Raw genomic sequence first — 22,618 nt, 5'->3', positions numbered from 1 at the left:
CTATCTCAGGCCAGGAAACACAAATCCCCAAACCCTGGTAGCCACCACAGAACCAAGGACTGCTTCTGATCTAACCATCATCTCCCCTCACCGTAACCACTAGCATTATCCTGATTATTCCATCACCTCATGAAAACATCAATCCTACTTAGACCATGTGCCCATTTGAGGCATGAAGAGATAGTTCAAGTGCTTTCCCAAGGCTATAGAGCTGGCTAGTATCACTGAGCCAGGATCTGAACCCAGACCTACCCTTTTGGAGGTTCTCCCAGGACTCAGGTCTCACTGCCTTCCCCAGCTCCTATGACATGCAAGCCTCCCATCAGAGGCACTGATATGCCACAGTAACATGTGGAAGGAAAGAAGCCAAAATGAAGCACTGCTTAGACAGAAGCCAAACAAATCACATCAGTAACCTGCTTTATTAACACATAAACTGCACAACTGACTTGAACTTGTAGCCAACTAACAACCCCCAAATTATCAACTGCTCAGGGACCTCCCAAGAGACTCTTTCCCCTGCTGCAGAGATAGTAGGATAAGAGCAGAGGACTACTCCTCAAAGAAGGCTGCAGGGAACCCCTCTGCATCCTCTCCATGCTGTGGCTCCCCTTGCTCCTTGGCCTCTCCTCCAATATCTTCCATGAGTTGCTCCAGGTCCAGGTCACTGGAAGCTTCATCTCCAGTGGGGATACTTTCAGCCTCCTTAGTCAGTGGTTCCTGGGGTCTAGGCCCTTCTTTCCCCTCCAAGGGACAGGCCACGTGATGAGCTGGTGGGGTCAGGCCCTTCGGCATCATTCTAACTTCTTTTTCCTGAGACAAGTTGGTTGCTGAGGCCTTGGTTTGGGGAACTTGAAATTTTTTCTTAAGGCCTAGATGCAATGGGAATAAAGTTCAGAGTCCTAAAAGGCAAGATTATGCTGGCTTAGTAAAATTCTAAATACCTATGCAAAGAAAACATATCTGTGGAAAAGATCGCAGTATAAAGAACATGGGCTTTTGGGTCAGAAAGACTTGGATTAAAGCCATGGATATCCATATGCTCAACATGGGTCTTAAAACAAATTTTAAACTTTTTGAGTTTCAGCTGTCCTATATTTAAAAGGTCAAATATCCAGTCATAAAGCTACAGAAATAAAGAAAAGGAACAAGCAGGAAAGTACCTATCTAGCCAGTCTACAGTAACATTCAATAAACATTCTCTTCTCCTCAGTATTCTCCCCTCCCTGGAATCAATCAACTCAAAACCCATCATGCTTTCATACTGTGTGTGCCAGGTACAATGTGAGGCATGCGCTTTCATTCTGATTTTCATTCCTTCTTTAATGTAATGAAAAGCTGTAGAATTTTTCAGAAATGATCCTGGAGAGGATATGCAGTTATGGACCTCATTTCTCCAGTGTTTTATACCTTGAGCCTTACCTGGCTGGTCCAGATCAGAATTCCTTTGTCCTTCTTTCCTTCCCGTTTTGGGTGCAGGAGGCACTATGGATTCACTGCCCAGAGGTCTCTTCACTATCTTCTTTTTCAGGGTCCTGTGTTGTCTATCTGCCATGCCTGCATCACCCCAACCCCAAAAATATCAAGGACATTTTTTCTCTCTCAATAACAACTTGGAAAGGGCAGACTGTCTCCCGACATTTAGCCTCTGCCTTGCTCCACATCTGCTTATTCTCAATCTAGTGAGCTCTCTCAGTGGCTTCCAGTTCCCCATCCCGCTTGGGTTTTGTTGTTTTTTTTTTTTTTTACATCCCCCCCCCTGCCCCATCTTCTCCTTCTCTTCACTGTTCTCCTGAGAGTCGGCCTTCTCTAGGAAGCCATCCTTATTGGCTAAGAATTTAAAACTTCCCATCTTTAACCTAACATTTTATAAAACACAGAAATGAGGAACCTACAGTTTCTTCCCTGATACAATCAGCTAGTCCTGCCTGTGTTTTCAGGTCTTGGAGCTGAAATAGATGGACCCAGCTACCTGAAGACTCCTAATACTCTCTGCTTCTGCCTTGCCTTAACTGTGAGACGCAGCCCCTTTCCAGCAGGCTTGCTTACGTCTTGCCTTGGGCTTTTTTGAATGTGTTTTGGTTGGCTTTGGTCCAGGCATAGTTGGATCCTGTGAATAGAATAAGGGAAAAAAAGGATAAATTCAGTCATATAACCGTCTTAATAGACAGGGATGTTGTAGAATAGCGGGTGGGTTTTAGGGAATCAACGGTCACCTTCCCATTTTGTTTGGTATTAGTCAATGCAAGGTTTTAATACATAAAAGAAGGAAATAAAGCTAGGTCACAAGCATGGTAAAAGCTGATAAATTAAAAATTAAAAATAATTAAAAGAGAAAGTGAAAATCTATATTTCATATTCCTGAATATGAAATATGCTAAGTAACTGAGTGAATGAATATCCTAAGGGTCCACAGAGGAAAGAAAAGAATAAAAAAGCAATCTGCTCTTCTCTCAAATTTCTCCAGAAAGGACCACAGAAATATGGTATAAATTGAGATTTTAATAAAAAAATGTTCTAGAGATGTGAGAAATTGAGGGAACAAGGAGGACTGCAGAGAGCCTCCCTTGGTGGAGACCTCTAGGACATAAGACCAGCCAGCTGGTCTTCCCTGAGACAGAAATGAAATGGATAATAGCAAATGTAAACCCATCACAACCAGTTCCTTACAGGACTCTCCTAAAAGGCTATATCCTGATATAACCAATATTTAAAGCTAATCTTACTCTCTTCTCTTCTTTCTCCTTCTCTATCTCTGATTCCTCCTCTTCTTTTTCCAAGTAGGACTCTGGGCTATTAGCCCCAGAAAGTATTAGGTCTAGAACAGGAAAAGAAAAGAAAGGCTAAATAATTTTTACAAAAAAAGTTGGTGAATTATGAAGCTGATGCCAGAGAATCCATCTTCTAACTCTGCCTTCTGTGTCCAAATGATATTTTCCTCATAAAATTAGTTCCCAAATATCATGATTCCACCCTCTTCAAAGCTCATTACTATCCATCTACATTCTCTTTTCACCCTCTTTTTCCCCATTCTTCTCTCCATCCATCCGTCGATCCATCCTGAATACTGGATCAATGAAATTCACAAGAGTCTCCTATTACAGAATCCAGAACCAAGCTTGAGCTGCCACTTTCATGGAAGAGTCTCTCCCCTTCCTCTTCAGCCTCCCCCTCCACTTCTACCTTTTCCATTCCCACTGCTGTCAGATCCACCGTAACGGCTCCAGAAACCAAATAAGTTGACCCGCTCCTGAGGGAACCAAGAAACAAAAACATCATCCACTATCTTCCTGAGGGAGCCTTTGCCCTCTGTCTTCTAAATTTTATTTTATTTTTTTTAGAGAATTTTTAATATTTATTTATTTTTTTTTAGTTTTCGGCGGACACAACATCTTTGTTTGTATGTGGTGCTGAGGATCGAACCCAGGCCGCACGCATGCCAGGCGAGCGCACTATCGCTTGAGCCACATCCCCAGCCCAATTCTAAATTTTAGTTCTGACAAAATTTGTATTCATTTTCCACACCATTTTCACTTGAAATATTATATTAGGCCTATCTGGACTTTTATAGAGATTAACTGTAATCTATTTTCCCAGTTTATTCATAATTCAACAAGTAACAGGGAACGAGAAATTCAGTTCGTCATTCTCAACCCCACCCTTACCCCCATAGGCAGAATCTGAGACTGAAAAACTCTCAGATTAAAAGAGATTAGGGTACAAATATCTGAGACTTGAAGTTAAATAGGGAGGTAGGCTGACCCCTACCACAAACTGTGTCTCTTTGGGCTGAGAGAAGATCCCACTTGTTCAAGGACATGGGAAGAAATGGATGACTTCAGGAATCAAGGGAATCTGGTCTCAGGAAAAAAGCAGTTCTAAGATAACAACTATGGAATGCAGTGGGGAGTATGGTTTTCTTTGTGTCTAAGTCCCAAATAAAAGCAAGTATGTGATCTGAACACTCTCCCACCCCAATGTTGATCTGTTCTGCCTTCTGAGCCATCATGATGGCTGCCACCAATTTCTGGCTGTAGTCCTTATTCCTGCACTTTTTCTGAAATGGAAGAAGATTACAGTCAATAATAGATACTGCTTTAAATATCAGTCAATAATAAATATTAGAGAAGTGATCCCAACATGCTGCAACCCACCAGACAGTATTTTAACTATTTGTTTCCAGTTATTGATATGACACTCCTCTGTTCTCAGTCTTCTGCACTCAGAAACAGCACTCCTCTTCCTTCTAATAAACCTCTCACCAATTCCTAGAAAATTTTTCAATTGACATTTTGGTCTCCAAAGTGAATGTAAAGGAGTTTAGGTGATCTCACTTTTAAGCTTCTCACAAGTTTCTTTAGATACAACTGTTTGATTTAATTCTGTTTCCTTTTCTAAGACCCCTGAATTGCTGGGCCTTTGCTCATCTTATAGCCACTGGACACAAAGTAACTCTAAGAAGGAAATATGACATACTTAACCCAGAAAGGCTTTGTGCCCCAGAGACATTTGGCAATGTCTGGAGACAATTTTTCGTTTGTCATGACTAGAAGCAGGGTCAGGGGCAGGGCTAGATGCCAGAAGACCCCAGGGATGTTGATAAACGTTCTATAGTGCACAGGACAGCCCTCCACAACAAAAGATTATCTGATCCAAAATGTCCACAGCACTGAGAATGGTAAATCCTAAATTAATCTGGGCCCTCATGTCTGTCAGTCCTGATTTGGCTCAACTGTAGAGTACCTTCACCTTCAGGAAGGTCCACTATCTGCAAGCAGGGAAGGAGACTGAAAAAAAATTGTTACCTTACTGCAACCCAGCAAAAAGAAGAGTGCCTCGTGCATAATCTTACCCTTGGCATGACTGATCAGACCAAAGACCATCTCCAGACAGTTTCCCCTGGGAGCAGACTACACTTAATAAAGGGAAGATTTTTGTCTTCCAGTTCCTTGTATCACAAGAGACACCCCCCCACACACACACACACAGGTTTGCTCACCACTCCTGCTAGCTCCAGGGACAGCTCCTGGAAATTCTTTAGCATGTTGACTGGGATCCAAGCACGAGAAACTGTTTCTCCAAAAAATGTCACGTGGTATTTAGACTGTAATAAAAGATAGTCTGTTTGGCTCTTGACCTCTCTACTTTTCTCCTCTTGCCACAAGAAGTGGAGAAAGATAAGGGGACTTACAAAGAAGGTGTTGCACTTCATATGTTCCCTGAAGTCTGAATCCCCTACTCCACCTCATCCCACTATTCCTCCATTTTGACCTCAGGAATTCTAGTCAAAGCATCTTTATCAAATCAAAAATGCCCTACAAATGGGTAAAGATTTAATTAAACACAAGTTTATTTCTTGGGGTGAGAACTTACCTCCATATTCCTAGCTCTAATTAAGGTCTTTTTTGTACTCAAGTCTGCTGCCTAAATCTATGTTTCCAACTCTAAATATCTTTTAGGATGGATATGCTTGTTTATTACTCACTGGCAGAGAATCAAGATGAGAAGCAAAGAGAAAATATTCCCCCAGGTCAGGATCAGATTCGACCATGCCTGGCCACCTGGGGAAGAGAGACAGGCATAGGGGATACAAAAGAAGACATCAGATAAACAGAACACAAGCTAATCAATATACATGTACAGAAAAAGGCAATACATTTAGTAAACAAAGGATCCAAAAGGTCCCTCATTAGCCCCTCCAGTGGCCACTTTCAAATGACTAAAGTGACTTCCATCAATGTACACAGAAGGTCAGAGTCTTCCTAGTAGAGTTGTCTTACTCTTATGCACATTCCCACAACCCTGAGTACAAAATCTCTAAGGAAGAAACTATCCTAATCTTCCTCATTCTCTTCACTTTGCATGTTCTCACAACTCAATATTTTAAAATGCCTTGGATCCCCCCTCTATTTTCTACCCAGTTATGGCAGCATTGCCAGACCTTTCTTCCTGGAACCTCAAGAAAACACGCTCTTTCAAAACCCTCGAGCTTGATATTTTGTCTTCTCCCTCACCTCATGATTCCCCAACCTATGACTGGGAAAAACAATGCTCAGAGAAAATAATTACTTGCTAAAGATCAGTCTAACTTAAGTTAGACCTTAACTTTGAGAAACCTTAGAAAGACCTTGTTCTTTCTAAGACAAGTACTGTTCCCATTACAAATGTCTGCCATTTCTTTCCCTCCCTGCTTGAATCTACCACTCCCAAGCTCAGGATGGATGTTTTCTCTTTATCACGGTGCCCTACCAGGGGTAACCATACTGCTTGGCCCAGATGATGGATCCTGGGACATAGGAGGCATAGGCCACATCACTCTCACGCCCTGTCCAGATCTCCTCAGGAATATCACAGCGATTATAATCCAAGTCTGCCAAGAGAGAGAAGGAATGAAGGGATAGGAAGACACTCATGAGGTAGAAATCTAGATGCAGGTTATGAGAGAACAAGAAGAAAGTAGTATAGGAAGCAGGCAGAACAAAAGTAGCACCTGGAGGAAAAGAATAGAGACCCATGGAAGAAATGCAGCCTGAGCCAGGAGAATTAGGAGTGCTACCTCCTGATACTCTATATAGAGATTCCAAACTCCCACTTACAAACCCTGGTGTGACTCTGTTCCCATCCATGGAGCAGTATGAGAGTAATTTCTCAGAGACTATTTTCTCATGTGTAAAATAACTGAGCTAGACAAGATCATCATTATTTCTTCAAAGTAGTTTCAAACATTCTATAATTCTAAGAACATTGGGTCTTTCTCACCTGCTTTCCCCTATAAATCCCATATTCCTTGCTATCTACCAGCCCAATATTCTAATCAGGATTGAAAGGATCAGACCAATACTGAAGAAAATGAAATTCACACAATACATATATTCAGAATTCTAGGCCCTTTTCTTCGTGTAACTTTACAGGATTGTCTTTCTCCCACTATTTATGCCCATAGTCATCTCCACAGGATAAGAAGCTCCTTTCTCCCAGTCACTACAAGGACCCCTTTAGTGTAAAATACACCCATGTCATAGTTAATCTAAGGGATACATATCAGGAAAGAAGGAAGAACAATAAAACTTGAAAAAAAAATATTCTACTTTTTTCTACCTGTATTCTGGTCACAAGACCAATTATCTGGGAGAATTGAAGGGTCAATGTTCCCACGCAGCCGCCTCCATTTCTCACAGTTTGGAGAGGAACACTGGACCCAAACTAAACATTGACCTGTGACAAGAAAAAAAAAAAACTTTCATAAAGGACTCAAAAATAGGTTATTCCTTCTTCAATCCAACTAAAAATCAATGTAACTTTCCCACTCCCCCAGAATCACATCTCTATATAAATCTTACATATCAACTAGTCCAATCCCTGCCCCATGACTGGGAAAAATCAATGCTCAGAGAAGATAATTATTTGCTGAAGATCAGACTAAATTAGAACTTGGAATTCAAGCAAGCAGAAGGATAGTTTCCTGTATTAATAGTTCTTAGATAAAAAGATTGCCTTAGGGATGCGGGTATAGCTCAGCAGTAAAGTGCTGGCATAGCATGTGTTGGGCCCAATGTGTTCAGTCCAATCCCCAACACTGCCCCCCATCAAAAAATAGTTGCCTGGTATTTTTCCTGAGAGTGCTTCATTCTCTGTTGTATGACACTACTGAAAGGTTCTTTTGAAGGGCTAACCAGCCTCCCTTGTGTTCAATATACAGTTCTTATCTGAATCTGTTACCAAATCACAAATTGAAACCTGTAAGACCAACAGCCCTGGGTTCACCCTCCTCCCGAATACACTGATCTAAGTCTAGCACTTCTCTCCCATTTGCTTTGGGCCCCAAAGGCCAAGCCTCCATTTATCCATTACCTTCTAAATTCCCATCTCAGCCTCTGTATCCCCACATCTTGACTTTATGTCCCACACACTTCCCCTCCCAAGAGTGTCCTTTGAAATTCCACAGACTTGAGCAACAAATGTTCACATATACTTAACCTCTGAGCCTCTGCCTCCTTTATGAAGCCTGAAGACATACTAATGACACTCAACCTGACCTCTACCCCAGCCCTCTAAGTGGATTCTGTCCCTTCTCACACTGTCCATGTCTCTCAGGACAGAATGTTGCGCCAGCATCATCCTTACTCCCATTGCTACTATATTTAAATCTCTTCTTCCTTTGAGGTTCTACCATCCTTTCATCTCCCCTGTAAATATGCTGGCATCCAGCTATCTTATTTTCTTCCATTTCTAGACTTCAGTCCAGATGACCACAGGAAAACCACCAAAAAAATCCCCATTCTCTCAGTTCCTTAAATTTTTCCTCCATGCCACCTCAGTAATCCACTCCCACTTCCACATGCCCCAACCAGCCATCTACGGGAATCCTAAACCCTTTGATCCATTTATTCAAATATCTTCTCTGACAAAAAAAAAAAAAAACGAGCCCTGTCTGGGCTGGAGTTGTGGCTCAGTGGTAGAGTGCTCGCCAGGCATGCACAAGGCACTGGGCTCAATCCTCAGCACCACATAAATTTAAAATAAAGATATTGTGTCCAGCTAAAACTAAAAAAAAAAAAAAAAAAAAAAAAAAAAGCCCTGTCCTCTCCTACCTCACCTATTCAATGAGCCCTATAGCAACTTTCTCAATCCACTATCTCCTCCCATCTTCTCTGCTTGGTAACAACCTCTATTCTTCACTCTGAACCAATCACCTTTGGTTCTCTAACACTTCCTTAGACTCTCTTGCAGACATCTTCAGCTGCCTTTTTATCTGTCCTTTCTTCCACCCATGACAAAACACCACCTTGAATGAACCCAGTTTCTTCCTTTTCTGTGCTTACACTCCTGAAACTGAAAGTTGCTAGAGAAAAACCAGGCACGTAGGTATCACTATATTTTCACAATTCATATTACCAACCATTATGTTCCTCTGGTAAGTTCACTCTCTCGTGTGAAAGCAATAATTATTCACAAGAAAATGAATGGAAAGAAACCACTCTAATGATATAAAACTGGATATTTATGGCTTGGGATGAAATATCCAATGACATCAATTTTTTAAAGTTTCTGTTCAAACAACTGAAAGGAAAAGACAATGTGCTCTGAAAAACTGATGTTCACCATATGTGGTTCCAGGATAATGAAGACTGATGTCACAGACACACATTAACAGCATTTCAATTGGCCATTCATTCCATAAACACTAGCATCCTGAGTTCTGTGTTACCTCATTCTCCTGTCCCCTCCCCTCATCTTTCAGACCGTTTCCTCCTCAGTTTCCTTTGCTAGATTCTCCTCATTCTCCATCCAATCTTTAAATGTCACAGTTCCAAAGCCCAATCACGGGCTTTCTTTCCCCACACTATACTTTCCCCTAGACAAGCTCACCCATTCCCATATCTTTGAAATCCACTTTCATACCCGAATTACAGATTCCACCTTGCCTTTTGGCATTGTGTGTGTGTGTTCTGCTGAGAACTGAACTTGGCCATGTGTACATACACTTCCATTGGACTACATCCCCAACCCTGATACTTTTATTTGGAAGTTTCACAAAGATCTCAAGTTTAGTACACCTAACCTTGAATCTTATCCCACAAATGTGTTGTTCTTCCACTCTTATCACTTTCTTTTACATAACTGCTTAAGCCCAAAACCAAACATCTTTGACAGAACCTTTCCTCTCTTCCTGTCCCCAATATCCAATTCATTACCAAGTTGTTACAATTTTATCTCTAAAACTTATCATAAAACTATCTATTTCTTTCTCTCTCTCCATTTTTATCATCCTAATCCCAGCCATGCTACCACTAACTTAGTAATTGGTTGACTCCTCCTTCTTTTCCCCATATTTCAACCACTAATTTATCACTAAAGGATCATTTTAAACATTAATTTGGCCAGGCATGGTGATGTACACCTGTAATCCCAAATACTCAGAAGGCTGAACCAAGAGGATCACAAGTTCAAGACCAGCTTGAGCAATTTAGTAAGACCTTGACTCAAAGTGAGATTTTAAAAAGGGCTACGGACGTAGCTCAGTAGTATAGCACTTGCCTAGCATGTGCAAGGGTCTGGATTCTATTCCCCAGTATCATGCACATAAAAAAAGAAATTAAGAATGACACACTGCACTAAAGTATAAAAATTTCACTATAGCACAGTCAAGGTCATTGATCTAACCACTGCCTAGTTCTTTCCATTTTTCCTAAGGCACTTTCCCACTTCCCTCCCTTGCTCTCTGAACTCCAATCATACTTTTTTTTTTTATTTGGTACTGGGAATATGACAAACTTACCCCTACCTAAAATTTTATCCTACTCTTCACTTGAATAACTTCTTTTATTTTTTTTCAGGTTACATCTGAAATATAATTTCCTTAGAAATTCCCTGACAATCCCAATCTTACTTAGGTCTCCATCATTTCCTAGTGACACTCTTCTTTTCCTTCACAATATTTAGTGAAAATTGTATTTAGGGGATTCACCCCTTTCTACTTTATTCTCCAGAAGACTCTTTTCCTTGGCAATTGTAAGAAACAGAAGGAATGGTTCACTTACAGCAAGAGGCTGACAAATTCACTACAATCATAATTCAACTCACAGGCGCCACCTAGGGAATGAGCTCATATCTGTCAATCTAAAATCCTATCCTGGCGGTAATGAGTACAGAAGAGGGAGCCACATAAACCTAATGACACTGGTTTATTTGGAAGAACTGGAGAGCAGGTCAACAGGGTCTACAGTATACCAAGAATAGTTCTTAACAGGTACATCTAAGTTTATCTGTTCGAATAAAACCAAAAGGGAAAAAAACTCTTAGTTCTCTTTTCAAGAAACAAACCTACCTAGAACACTCCCTTGTGGTGATCTGAGTTTCAGACCACCTGACCATCCAATTAGATTATACTTCCAGATCCTTATTGCTACCATGTCATTGTAATTAGAGGAATGGTTCACTAATCTGGACTATCTTTCTTGTTGGTACCCGCAAAGTCTTTCTAGTGTTTTTTCCAAGTTTGTGCAAATTCTATTATGCTTTTACAATCAAAACAATGTACATATACACATACATATTAGATACCACCTGACTTTTTACTATACCAATCCTTATACTTTGGATTTTGTTTTCTATTATTTTGGGGGTTTCTGTACAAGCCTGTTTTCTCCTAAAGTATTAGCTATTTATGTCTGAATTTTTGAACCTACTAATATATTGTACGATCTGTTTTATTTCTTGTCATAAATATCTAAACGTCACCTTGATTATTTCATATTATACTTTTCATTATCTAACACACAAAAACTGTAATTCTATGAATAAGAGCTATCAAATTTATTCATCACTGTATTTCTAGCTCCTAATGTACATGGCACACAATTAACACACTAATAAGTGTAGTTAAGAAAACAAATAAGGGCTGGGGATGTGGCTCAAGCGGTAGCGCGCTCGCCTGGCATGCTTGCGGCCCGGGTTCGATCCTCAGCACCACATACCAACAAAGATGTTGTGTCCGCCGAGAACTAAAAAAAAAAATAAATGTTGGAAATTCTCTCTCTCTCTCTCTCCTCTCTCCTCTCACTCTCTCTTTAAGAAAAAAAAAAAGAAAACAAATAAGTTGAGGATATAGTTCAGTGGTAGAGTGCATATTTAGCATATGCAAAGCCCTGGGTTCAATCCCTGGAACACAAAAAAATTCATAAAAATAAATTAATCCATATTCATTGTGACTCTGCCTTCAACCCATCCCAAAGGCTAAGGTGTCCTTCTTGGTGAAGGACAAATTCCTTGAATCTCTTCCCATTCCTATCTCAATTTCTCCCCCTCTATAAATAAATTTCCCTTAACATACAAATATGATCAAGTCTCTCTTTTAAAAGATAATTCTAGGCATGATGGCACATGTCTATAATCCCAGTACTTGGGAAGGCTGAAGCAGGTAGATCACTTGAGCTCAGGAGTCTGAGATCAGCCTGGGCAACACAGGAAGACCCTGTCTCATTTGTTATTCATAGACAGATGAATAGATGGATGGATAGATAGAAGAAAGTTATAAAATGAATATCCCTCCCACAACTCTCCCACTCTGTCCATTTTCTCCCTCTTAATTTTCACATGTATACTAACTAAAAAGTGTTTACTCTGCAACTAAATATAACCATCCATACACCCTTACCAATCCATATGATAACTATTATCAAACCCTAATGGCTTCCTAACTGTGATATCCTTGAGTATTTTCAAATCTTTACCCTCTCTGGCTTCTCCATGATAGCATTTGACATGACTAAGCACTCCCTTTTTCTTCAAATTCTTTCCTCCTCTGATATCTGTGATACCACTCTCATAATTTTTCTTCTACCTTTCTGACCACATCTTAGTTTTCTGCCTGGGTACTATCTAAAATGCCTGGTACGTAAGGATTATGTGAATAAATGACTGAATGAATGGAATCTTTCTCTTCCTCAGCAGCATATTATTTAACAAGCAACTGTGAAAGTTAGAGTCTTTGCAGTTTCCTCTAACATTCTAATCCTTGTCTCTCTCCTCCATTTTGAATATTCAGCCCAGGTGGGCTTGCCAAACCAAGTGATAAACTTTGGATAAACTCACCAAAACCACTTTCTTCCCCTTTTTGCTGACCCCTGATCTGAGAATCACCCTGAATTATTTTCTCTGGATGGTCTTTCTCTCTGCACTCATGTCCACCTTGAACTTTGTCCATTTTTTCATCTTCTGGGAAGGTTAAAAAAAAAAAAACATTATGAGGTGAGGAGATGAAGAAAAGAATCTTTGTAGATAGAAAAGGTCAGTGAAAAGAGGAATCAAAGCTCAATAATTTCAAGACTTGGACTGAAAATTCTCAGCCTATTAACTGTCCCATCCTCTCATTTCTTTAAGTATCTAAGTCAGGAATCAAATTGTATCTGACTACACTTACGAGCTTCCCTCTTTCTTTTGCTTAAGGAAAGTCTATTAAATTTCTTCTCAGAAGGTGCAGGAACCAGTTGGGCTGATTTAGATGTTCTTATCTCTGGGACATCTTCTACAGAGGCTGAAGTCTCTGGAGTATGAGGTATCATTTTCCTCTCTCTGAAAATGATATTTTCAAGTGAAAAAGTCAAAAGGAGCAACTTTTGAAAGACCTCAAGGGTGAAAGAAAGATAAAAGATTTCTAGATTTGGGGGTAAGGGTATAGCTTGGTGGTACAGCACACAATTAGAATGAACAAGGAAAAAAATACCAATCCTACGTCCATTAAAGCCACCTGAGGTCATTTTACTCATCTACTTGCTTATTTTTTTCCTCAGCTGAAAGAGGTTTCTTTCCTTAGCTGAGAGAAATCAGTAGAAATAAAATCAGTAGAAATAAAATTATATAATTTTTAATTACATTTTAAAATATTGTAAAAGTACAATTTAAAAATTTAGGTGAGATGAGCATGGTGGTACATGCCTATAATCAGTAGAAACACCATAAATGACTAGATATATAGATAAATCACCATTTCCCAATGTTAATTCCCCATGTTTAACTTGCCTCCCTGGGATAAACTTACCCAACAGCGTTATCATTATCAGTAGCAGAAGCAATGCCTGGTTCTTTGTCTGACTGGGAATTGGTCTGAACACAGGTAGTCTCTGCAAAATTAAGACCAGATCCCATCCCTCCCAAAACAGAATATTATAAGCAGAGAAGTAATAAGACAATCACTCAGTATTTACTAACCATAACATTTGTCTCTTTCCTGTGCCTAGAAGAGTTTACCTTTGGCTACTTGTCATATGATAAAACCTAAATCTTTAAATTTTCAGAAAAAAAAAACTAGAAATCTGTATCTTTCTGCAAGCCTTTCCAGACTGATCTGATTCACTCCAGGACAGCTAGATAATTATAACTTTATTTTGTATATGTAAAAATAATACACACACACACACACACACAAATTATATCACTTTTCCTCAAACCCCTTCTAGGAACAGAAGTATACCTGAGAATGGCTGAAGTGTTAGACCATTCTCCTTAGCCTCAAACTTTATGGAGAAGGCCCTGGGGCCTATACTACAGAGTTCTTTCTTCTAAAAACCAAAACCCTAAGAAGATGTTAAAACATTAAAAACAGAAATATACAAGGATAGATGGAGACTAAATTCTTCAAATCTGGGAAAACAATTTTTCTTTCCTAAGTAGACTGTAAACATATAGAAATGAATTAAAATTGCAGTTTAAAATATTATAAAAAAAAATAAAATAAAATAAAATAAAATATTATAAAAAAGGGCATTTTAAAAATGTAGGTGAGATGAGCATGATGGTGCTGCATGTAATCCCCAATACTCGGGAGACTGAGGCAAGAGGATCATAAGTTTAAGACCAGCTTGGGCAACACAGCAAGACATTGTCTCAAAATAAAAATAAAATGGGCTAAAGATGTAGCTCAGTAGAGTGGTCCTGGGTTCAATTCCCAGTTTTGCCTGCGCCCCCATTTTTTTTTTTTTTTTTTTTTTAGTTTAAGACTATATTCTGAAATCAATCTAATCCACTTTTCTAAAGGTCTGTACCTTTTATCTTAGGTGGGTTAGCCATGGTCCTATTGATAAGGAATTAAGTATTTCAAAGTCTTGTCTAATGTTTCTTTACTTATGAGGAAGAAAGAGAAGAAAAGATGTCAAACTTACACTACTTCTCAGATAAGTCACTTTACCTAACTGAAACCTTTTTTCTCTTACCACAAGCCGAACCCAAGCACTCCTGAAGGGACTTCTGAAGCACAATCTGGACAATCTCTTCAAATTCTGCATTGGTAAGACTTGATTTTCCCTGCAGAGATGAGGGTAAGAAGGGAAAACTGCTTATCTTTTCATAGTTCTTTCCTCTGGCCAGTCAGGAAAGCCTCCTTTAGATGAGGCAGTTAAGTTCACAGGACTGAAGGTATGAAGTCAACATACCTAAGGAGTTCATAAACTTTATCCCAGATGTCCTGGGAATAAAGGAGTAGAAGAAAAGAGAAATGTTTATAATATTTCTGTCTACTTCTACTCCCACTCTAACCTACCTCATTCTATTATTTCATCAAATGCTTTCATCAAAATATCTTTTTGCCTCTTAGGGAAGAAAACAGAAGTTAAAAAAAATAAAAACCACAAATATAATATTGCAACTACAGGATGAAGTTCCCCAACATGAAAAGATTGTTTGTCTAGCCCCAGGGGCTGGGGGCAGAGTAGGAGGAACTTTCCTATGAGAGTTCATTAATGTGACTCATACCTTTTCCTTCTTCTCTGCTGGCTTGTCTTGAGCCTTTCCTTTTTTCTCCTGACCAACCCCTGGACCATCCTCTGTAGTTGCCTTTTCCTCCTTCTCTAACCTGGCTTTTGGTGGGCTTGCCTTGGCTTCTGCCACTGGAGAACTGATCCCCAGGGTCTCGTCTCTGTGTGAGTTGGGGCCATTCGGTATCATGCTATGCAATTTTTGTGTAGGTGGGGCAAAGGGTTTCTTTGATCCCTTCCCACATTCTGAAATTGATCAAATGGAATTTATGAAACAGTCTAACAGACATCGCTGAACACTGTCTCTTTACTAGCCACATGAGAATTATATGGGAAGAATTTTTAATAAATTCAGATTCCTAGGTCTGTCCCTGCCTGTTCCACATCACCCGCCCCCCTCAGATTATGATGAAGTAGACTGAAGTGAGGCCCAGAAATCTATAATTTTATAAGACTAGTTGATTCTGGCACAGTCCCAAATTGGTTTGGGAACCAATTCAAAGGTGATAAAAATATAGGCATATAGAAAGCTGAGTATTCAAGTGTAAATTTTTAAAAATTTGCTTAACTTTGAATAAAATTTTTTGAGAATTTAGCTTCAAAGCACTAGCCAAAAATCTACAAACTATTCAAGGGCCAATCTTATGCTACCTCATCCATGAAATTACACTGATCCTCTCAGGTATAAGTAATATCTCTTTCTTCTGAGCCTTTATAATTCTTTGCACCTCTCAGATAGCACTTACCACATTCAACTTTATGTTATAGATGTTTGAATATCTTTCTTCTCCCTATGAGTTCAGAAATCATATTTATTTCTGCTCAAAGTATCTTTCAGAGTAGAAATTTGAACAGAGTGAACAGAAAATATATATGAACTGAACTGCCCTTTGGTGCAAAGGATGTTCAGAAAGAGAAAATGAGATAAATGTATAAAGTGAACCTCCCTCATTCTTGGCTCACCTTCTTTTTTCTGCAATGTTGTCATCATTCAGCTGAGAAACACAGCTTTCTTTGCCTCTGTTAGAAAAAAGAAATGAACGATGATTCTGATCACTTTGAAAATATTCTTTTAGTTGTAGATGGACACAATACCTTTATTATTTTATTTTTATGTAGTACTGAGAAACAAACCTAGTGCCTCACACACACTTGGCAAGTACTCCACCACTGAGCTAAAACCCCAGACCCTGATTACTTTTTCCTCTCCCTGTTTTCTTGAGTTCAATATCTATTTGCTTGGGAATCTTGACTACATTTCTGCTTTTTTGACAATACTTCTCCCCAATTCAGCAGTATCAATTACATACCAAGGAATAATGAGAATTACTGTTTTAAATACGAGCAAAAATCCTTAGTATTTTTAGTACCTAGAACCATGTTTGATGTAAGGTGGGCACTCATACTAGGTAGCCATTGGAGTGGCAGTGGTGGAAGCATTAGTAGAAGTAGTGTTTGTAGGGCTGACAGTCCTGGGAGTTCAAGAGTGAGCACTTTCCTCCATTTCCTGAAGTTCCACTACATACTTAGAATACAAATAATTTGGCAATTCTCTTATGGCATAGAGAATCCCCTTTTGACATCATTGTAATGTTTGCTTTCCATTTACTTAGATCCTCAGGCCAATGTTTTCCCAAATACTGGACTCTACCCATGTTTGTTTATAGCTCAGAAATATTCATAAACAGCAGAAGTCTTCAGAGAACTGAACCTTCTATCTTACTCTTCTACTTAAAACTTAGTAATAAGAACTTTCAGAACCTTCTTTGATATTCATAGCTATTCAGCAATCTATTCAGAGGGGTTCTACACTACACCAATGTGCTTCATTCTTACTATTGTTATTGCAATTAATGATAATGGTTAACATATATTCAACACTATTTTCTTTACCTTTTATATATTATCTCATTTAATTCTCACAAATCTTAGATACCATTTTATATGTGAAGAAACTGCAGCTTACAAAAATTTAGAGATATTGAAGAATTAATAAACCATAAAACCAGAATCAGAACATGTCTGTCAAAGTTGGTGCTGTTAACTGTGCTGTGCTGAAACCCAATAGTCTAATTCAATGTTTCACCATAATTTTAACACAACATACAGAAAGCATACGTAAGAATACATGTTAAAACATATAGGCTTAAAGCATACACACCATTTTTTTTCAGTGCTGGGGATTGAACTCAAGGCTTGGAGCATGCTAGGCAAGCATTATCCCAAGGACATCCCAGCCTCCTGATTTTGGTGATTGTAACAAACAATATAACTCTAGGAGGGCTTTAGAGGCATAAAGTCTCAGCTCCTCTTTTTACAGAAGAAAAATACACAACATGAGGTAAATGGTTTGCCCAAAGTCTTAGTCTTAATACATATTAGAACTCAGACCAACCCAGACTTTTGCTTCTAAATCCTAAAAACACATCCATTCTACTTAGTGATCTTGTTTCTGGCTGTTGGTTTTGAATTTTGAAGACCCTGGAACTGACACTCAGTTCTTCTAACTACTTAATCTCCCACCACAAAGAGACATAAAGGCAACATAAAATAGACTTTTTGGTTCTTAGACACTTCTGGTTAAAGAATCTGAAGATTTTAAGATACTCAAATGCCAAACTTGTTCAAGTTAGAGTTCCATCATCTAGATCAGAAAGTGAACTCAAAAGGTATTGGGGGCTTGATTAGCATGCACTCCTCATGGCTACATGCAAAGTATTTTAAAATTATCCTTTGATATTTTTCTGTTCCTTTTCTTAATTTCATAAATGTGAACAATTCAGATATAGTTTTCTGAAGTAACTACTTTTCCCTTATATTAAGGAGCACATTTCCTCACTGTGTCCATCTTAACTCATCACCACCAATCCCCAAACATAATTTCTCCAGGGGGAAAAAAAAGGCAAGTAGAAATTTGGGGGAGAAACACTGAAGCAAATTGTTTTCTTTCTTTAATATGATCTTCAGTAAAAGCTAGAAACTTTAATAAGCTGCAAAAGGAATATCTGACCACAAATGAAAATGTGACCATAAATGACAAACATATCTTCTCCTAGACTCCAGAATTCTGAAAAATCTCATGAAAAGTACCCATGAAGATCATTTAAATTATAACAGCTGTACTGAGGGAGGAAAAGTAGAATGAAAATTAATGTTTTTAAGATGACATTTGGCTATTCAAAATGTATGTCTACATAATATGCTTGTTTATCCATAAACTGTCTCTGGAAGAATATATAAAAAATTGATCAAAATGCCTCTGAGCAGTAGATCTGGGTGGATGAGAATGAAAGGAAGCTTTTCATGATACTGCATTATTTCTGAATTTTATAACATACATATTACCAATTAAAAAATTAACTTTTAGAAAAGTCAGGGAATCTCATGAAAATCAAAGGGAAATCAGTAGAGGAAAGGGATCAAAGGAAGGAGGGGAATACTGGGAAATAATATTGGCCAAATTATACTCTTATGCCATGTGCATGTATAAATATGTAAAAAAAAATCCCATTATTATATACAACTGTAATGCACCAATGAAAAATATATTTTTATTTTAAATTCTTCAAATGTAATAAAAAGAATACTTTGACCAATGTAAAAATAAAAACTTTTCTAATATTTAGGTTCAAGTCCTTATCTAAACCTACACAGACCTTTCTAGGCCAAAGTGTTTCTGAAACTCCAAGCAACTGGATAGAATTGTATATTATTATTAAATTAACAAGACATAGCAAATCTATAAGTTGTGATGCTTAAAGGTCCCCTTAATCTAAGGAGAAATATGATGAAGACCATTACTTTTAAACAAGAGTTCTAGCCTGACCAACAGAGAAGAGAAAGCAAAGAAGTGACAACTCAAGTTTCTGCTCCTTGTTTCAGATTAATTTCCTTCTTTCTACAATAACAAATATTGAAATCTGGTTCAGAGAGAAAAAAAGAAATCATAGCTAATAAATATACAAAACATCACCAACTTTCTTCTGAACAGACTAAGGACTCTAGATCCAGGATTAGCATTTCTCTTTTTCTTACCTTAGATGAAAAGGAGATAGGGAAGGAGAGATGGAGATGACAATAAAGACACAGAGACAGTCCCAAAACCTTTACCATAGGAAGTAAAATAACCAGAAAATCCCATAAACTGTATCCCACTCACTCAACCTAAGAAAGGAGGGTAGGGGCCGGGGATTTACTTCAGTAGTAGAGCATTTGCCTAGCACTAGCAAGGGTTTAATTCCCAGCACATGGGGGACAAAAAGAGTAGAGAAGGGAAAAAGAACCAAAAGAACTTAGAACAAGATAATAAAAGAAAACCAGGTGTGGTGACATATGCCTGTAATCCCAGTGACTTGGGAGGCTGAAGCAGGAGGACCAGGAGTTCAAAGCCAATCTCAGCAACTTAGTAGAGACCCTGTCTCTGAATAATATTTTTTTAAAGGTGGGGCAACCAGGGGGCTGGGAATGTGGCTTAGTGGTTGTGCCCCAGGGTTCAATCCCAAAAAGAAAAATAAAGCACTAAAAACTCATAATTAATACTGAGATAAAATTATCCAGCCCAGGCTGCATCCTCAAAATGTAGTCCAAAATCCCTGAGGAGTTCTTTCCTTTTCCAACTAATTATTTGTGTTAAGCTGCATTTTTTTTTCACATACTATTTTTTTTTTTTTTTTTACTTTGGATTGAACTTTACCACTAAGCCACATCCCCAGCCCTTTTTATCCTTTGAGACAGGATCTCCCTAAGTTGCTGAGGCTGGTTTTGAAGTTGCCAGGCTCAGCCTCCTGAGTCACGCCTGGCTTTCTCATACACTTATACCAAAACAAGATATTACAACAGATTGAAACAGATGAGAATCTGGCTGTTTTCTACTAAGCAGACATGAGGTTTGTGAAAATATAAACAATGCCACTCTTCCCACTAAAATGTCTTCTGTTTAGGAAAATACATTTTTCCCAAAATACTATATAGCGAGTTTATGAGTTATTTCTAAGTAAATATTTTACATATTTCAGAGTTTTAATGTCTAATATGTTAACATCAATAGACACAAACCACATAAAAAACTCTTTGGAGCCCTCCATAAATTGAGAACAAAAGAATTCTCCTATCAAAAAGTTAAAGATCTTACCTAGTAAAATAATTTAGTCTTGGCAATATTTAAAAAAAGTTAATTCCGCCTTTTAAGATTCCCTCTTCATATTGTTCCTCCAGTCGTTAGTCTAAGAAAAGCAAATCCTTTAGAATTGTACTTTACCATGGACTCTGTGAGCCTCAGAACTTATTTAAAGGCTGTAAAGTCTCAGAGTCTGAGCTCCCCTGGGCATCACTGTCTAGCAGCACGTGGTTCGCGCTCATTCCCCAGCCGTGAACTGCAGCAGGGTCCATTCTGGGCATAGGTGGGCTCGGGCGCATGCGCGCTCCACAAACCTGATTTTTCAGCTTTTTCACAAGATGAAAAGTCGTTTCCAGGAACCCTTATGCCCACACCAAGTTATTTACCCTCAGAAGCAACTACCCGAACTAAACTTCTCACAGCTTATCAATAAATTCACCGTAAACTACAGCTTCTTAGTTCAGAGGGTACAAAGAAGCGGGGTCGGCCGCTTCTCTAGCGCGATGGCTGGTGGCCCTCACGTTCCTGCTGTGGGACACCCCTCCCCAGCAGCCGTAAACCCCCGAACAGGGCTTTTGGGTGGCTTTCGCTTAAAGAAGCACGTCCCCTGTGACCTCCCAGGCGCCGCGCCACCTCCCCTCAAAGGGCGCGAGGTCGAGCCTGACTGCGGACGAGCTTCCATTTTCCCTTTCCCCTCACCAGTTCTTAGGGACAGAGCCAAAGGTTCTCGACTCCCCTGAGGGGGGACCGGCGACTAGCCGGTCCCCTCCCAACCAAGACTCCCCCAGGGGCCGGTGTCCCCGGGGGCCCCTCCCACCCAGGCCTGGGAGCCTCGCTCTACGGCATACCGCCGGTGCCCGCCACAGGACTGGTCATTTTCGCCTGTTGGGGGTGAGCTGGAGTTTCAGAGGTTCTGAGGAGAAGGGGCAAGAGTTGGTCATCGCCCTGAAGAGAAACCTTCTCCTCAGACACAGGTGCCAAAACTGGCAGCACCTAGCACCTTCATCTACAACTGGAGAGGAGCCAGCTACCTTCTGGGTCGAGGAAGACCTGAAGGTGATAAGCACAGCGTGCCGCAGCCGTGACTCTGCAAGCCCCTACAACCTGGACCTACTTTTTTCCCGCCAAGAGGAGAAGGCGCGAGGACGTGCACAAGCTCCGCCCCCTAAGGGGAGCGCTCAAGACCACAGCACATGCGCAGTTGGAAGTTGCAGCTGCTGCTGAGCGGCCATCTTCCAAACGAAGACCCTAAACTACAAATCCCATAATCCTCGTCGACTTCACTTTTTAAAATAGGCGGCAGCAACAGTGCCTGAGTGTTCTGAAGCACATTTACCAACTCATCTCTTTGCCACACACTGCTTCTTCCGTCAGCTTTTCACACTTATTCTCCCTTCCAGTCTCCGCACTCTTTAATTTTGAGACTATCCTGGGCCTCCATTCCCACTTATACCATCCACTTCTAAAACTGTTGAAAGGGAGACCGGGACATTCATCACCAGGGGAAAACGGCGTCGAATCGCGGTTTCCCAAGGGCTGGGGCAAGGGACCCAAGATGGGCTGAATCCATTTCCCTGCCCACGCTCGCTTTGATACAAGGCGGTGAGAAGTCGCAGGGTGCCCCCGGAGGGCCCGCGTGCGAGCCGTCCGCGGGCCCGGAGGCCTCGAGCGCAGGCGCCGGGTGGTGGGCGGAGGCGTTGGGGTCAGTACGTGGATGTGGAGGCGGAGAGTAAGGCGTGGTGTTTTGTGGTGATCGTGATTGGAGAAAGGCAAATGAGCGAGCCTTTTCGGGGAAAGTTGGGACAACCTTGGCTGTTTCCGTTGTCTTTTTTTTTTTTTTTTTCAGAGAATACTTCCAAGGGGGGGTGAGATAAAATGACATAATCGCACTTTGCTGAGAACAGTTCCTAAGAATACGGTCAGTACACTCCACTTCTCCCCAGTCTCTACTTCATGTTTTCCCTTCTACTCCCTCCGAAGCCCTACTAAGTAGGTGGGCTGAAGGGAGGTGTGCGATCGCCTCATGAATAATTCATGAACACGCCTCCTTTACTGGGAAAACCACGCCCCTCGGATTCGTGCTGACGCACGCTGCGTATACCAAACCTGAGGAAGCGACGTAATAGTTCCCGCCCCCAGGACTGAAGGCGGGGCATCATCTCCAGCACGTGCTGCAGCTACCCGCGCAAGCCCAAAAGGGTGTGCGCAGGCGCTACCCACTAGGGGGAGGAAGGAGGCGGGGTAGGGAGGT

General features: G+C 40.1%; 1 protein-coding gene across 13 annotated transcripts; it reads right to left on the bottom strand.

Annotated features, from left to right (window-relative positions):
• Positions 1–422: 422 nt before the first annotated feature.
• On the bottom strand, positions 423–22,028 carry Zcwpw1 (zinc finger CW-type and PWWP domain containing 1). Of its 13 annotated transcripts, none has more exons than XM_026413154.1 (18): positions 21,704–22,028; positions 20,383–20,473; positions 16,215–16,271; positions 15,250–15,497; positions 14,712–14,802; positions 13,541–13,649; positions 12,923–13,074; positions 12,595–12,717; positions 7,099–7,215; positions 6,250–6,370; positions 5,486–5,561; positions 5,000–5,104; positions 3,974–4,057; positions 3,184–3,250; positions 2,727–2,818; positions 2,050–2,110; positions 1,423–1,557; positions 423–872 (listed from the first exon to the last, which is right to left on the bottom strand). In XM_026413154.1, the coding sequence occupies exons 3-18, from the start codon at positions 16,240–16,242 to the stop codon at positions 553–555; spliced, it is 1,929 nt and encodes a 642-aa protein (XP_026268939.1). In that variant the 5' UTR covers positions 16,243–16,271; positions 20,383–20,473; positions 21,704–22,028; the 3' UTR covers positions 423–552. The 13 variants fall into 13 exon arrangements, with proteins under 13 accessions (XP_026268939.1, XP_026268942.1, XP_026268941.1 ...); XM_026413157.1 differs by having other exon boundaries at positions 21,867–22,028; XM_026413156.1 differs by lacking the exon at positions 21,704–22,028 and adding an exon at positions 21,482–21,695.
• Between the last annotated feature and the right edge of the window lie 590 nt (positions 22,029–22,618).

This window comes from Urocitellus parryii, chromosome 9 (assembly GCF_045843805.1).
Source record: "Urocitellus parryii isolate mUroPar1 chromosome 9, mUroPar1.hap1, whole genome shotgun sequence".
NCBI classification, from domain to species: domain Eukaryota; kingdom Metazoa; phylum Chordata; class Mammalia; order Rodentia; family Sciuridae; genus Urocitellus; species Urocitellus parryii.
Note: the sequence above shows the minus strand (reverse complement) of the source record. Positions and strands in the feature narration are given on the sequence as shown.

Excerpts from the sequence above, each read along its gene's own strand:
- Zcwpw1 (XM_026413154.1), bottom strand. The coding sequence starts at position 16,242 with ATGATGACAACATTGCAGAAAAAAGAAG. Across the intron at positions 5,105-5,485 it reads CTCATCTTGATTCTCTGCCA|TCTAAATACCACGTGACATT; the intron begins GTGAGTAATAAA and ends CTTTTATTACAG. Across the intron at positions 3,251-3,973 it reads CAGAACAGATCAACATTGGG|GAGCGGGTCAACTTATTTGG; the intron begins GTGGGAGAGTGT and ends TGGTTCCCTCAG.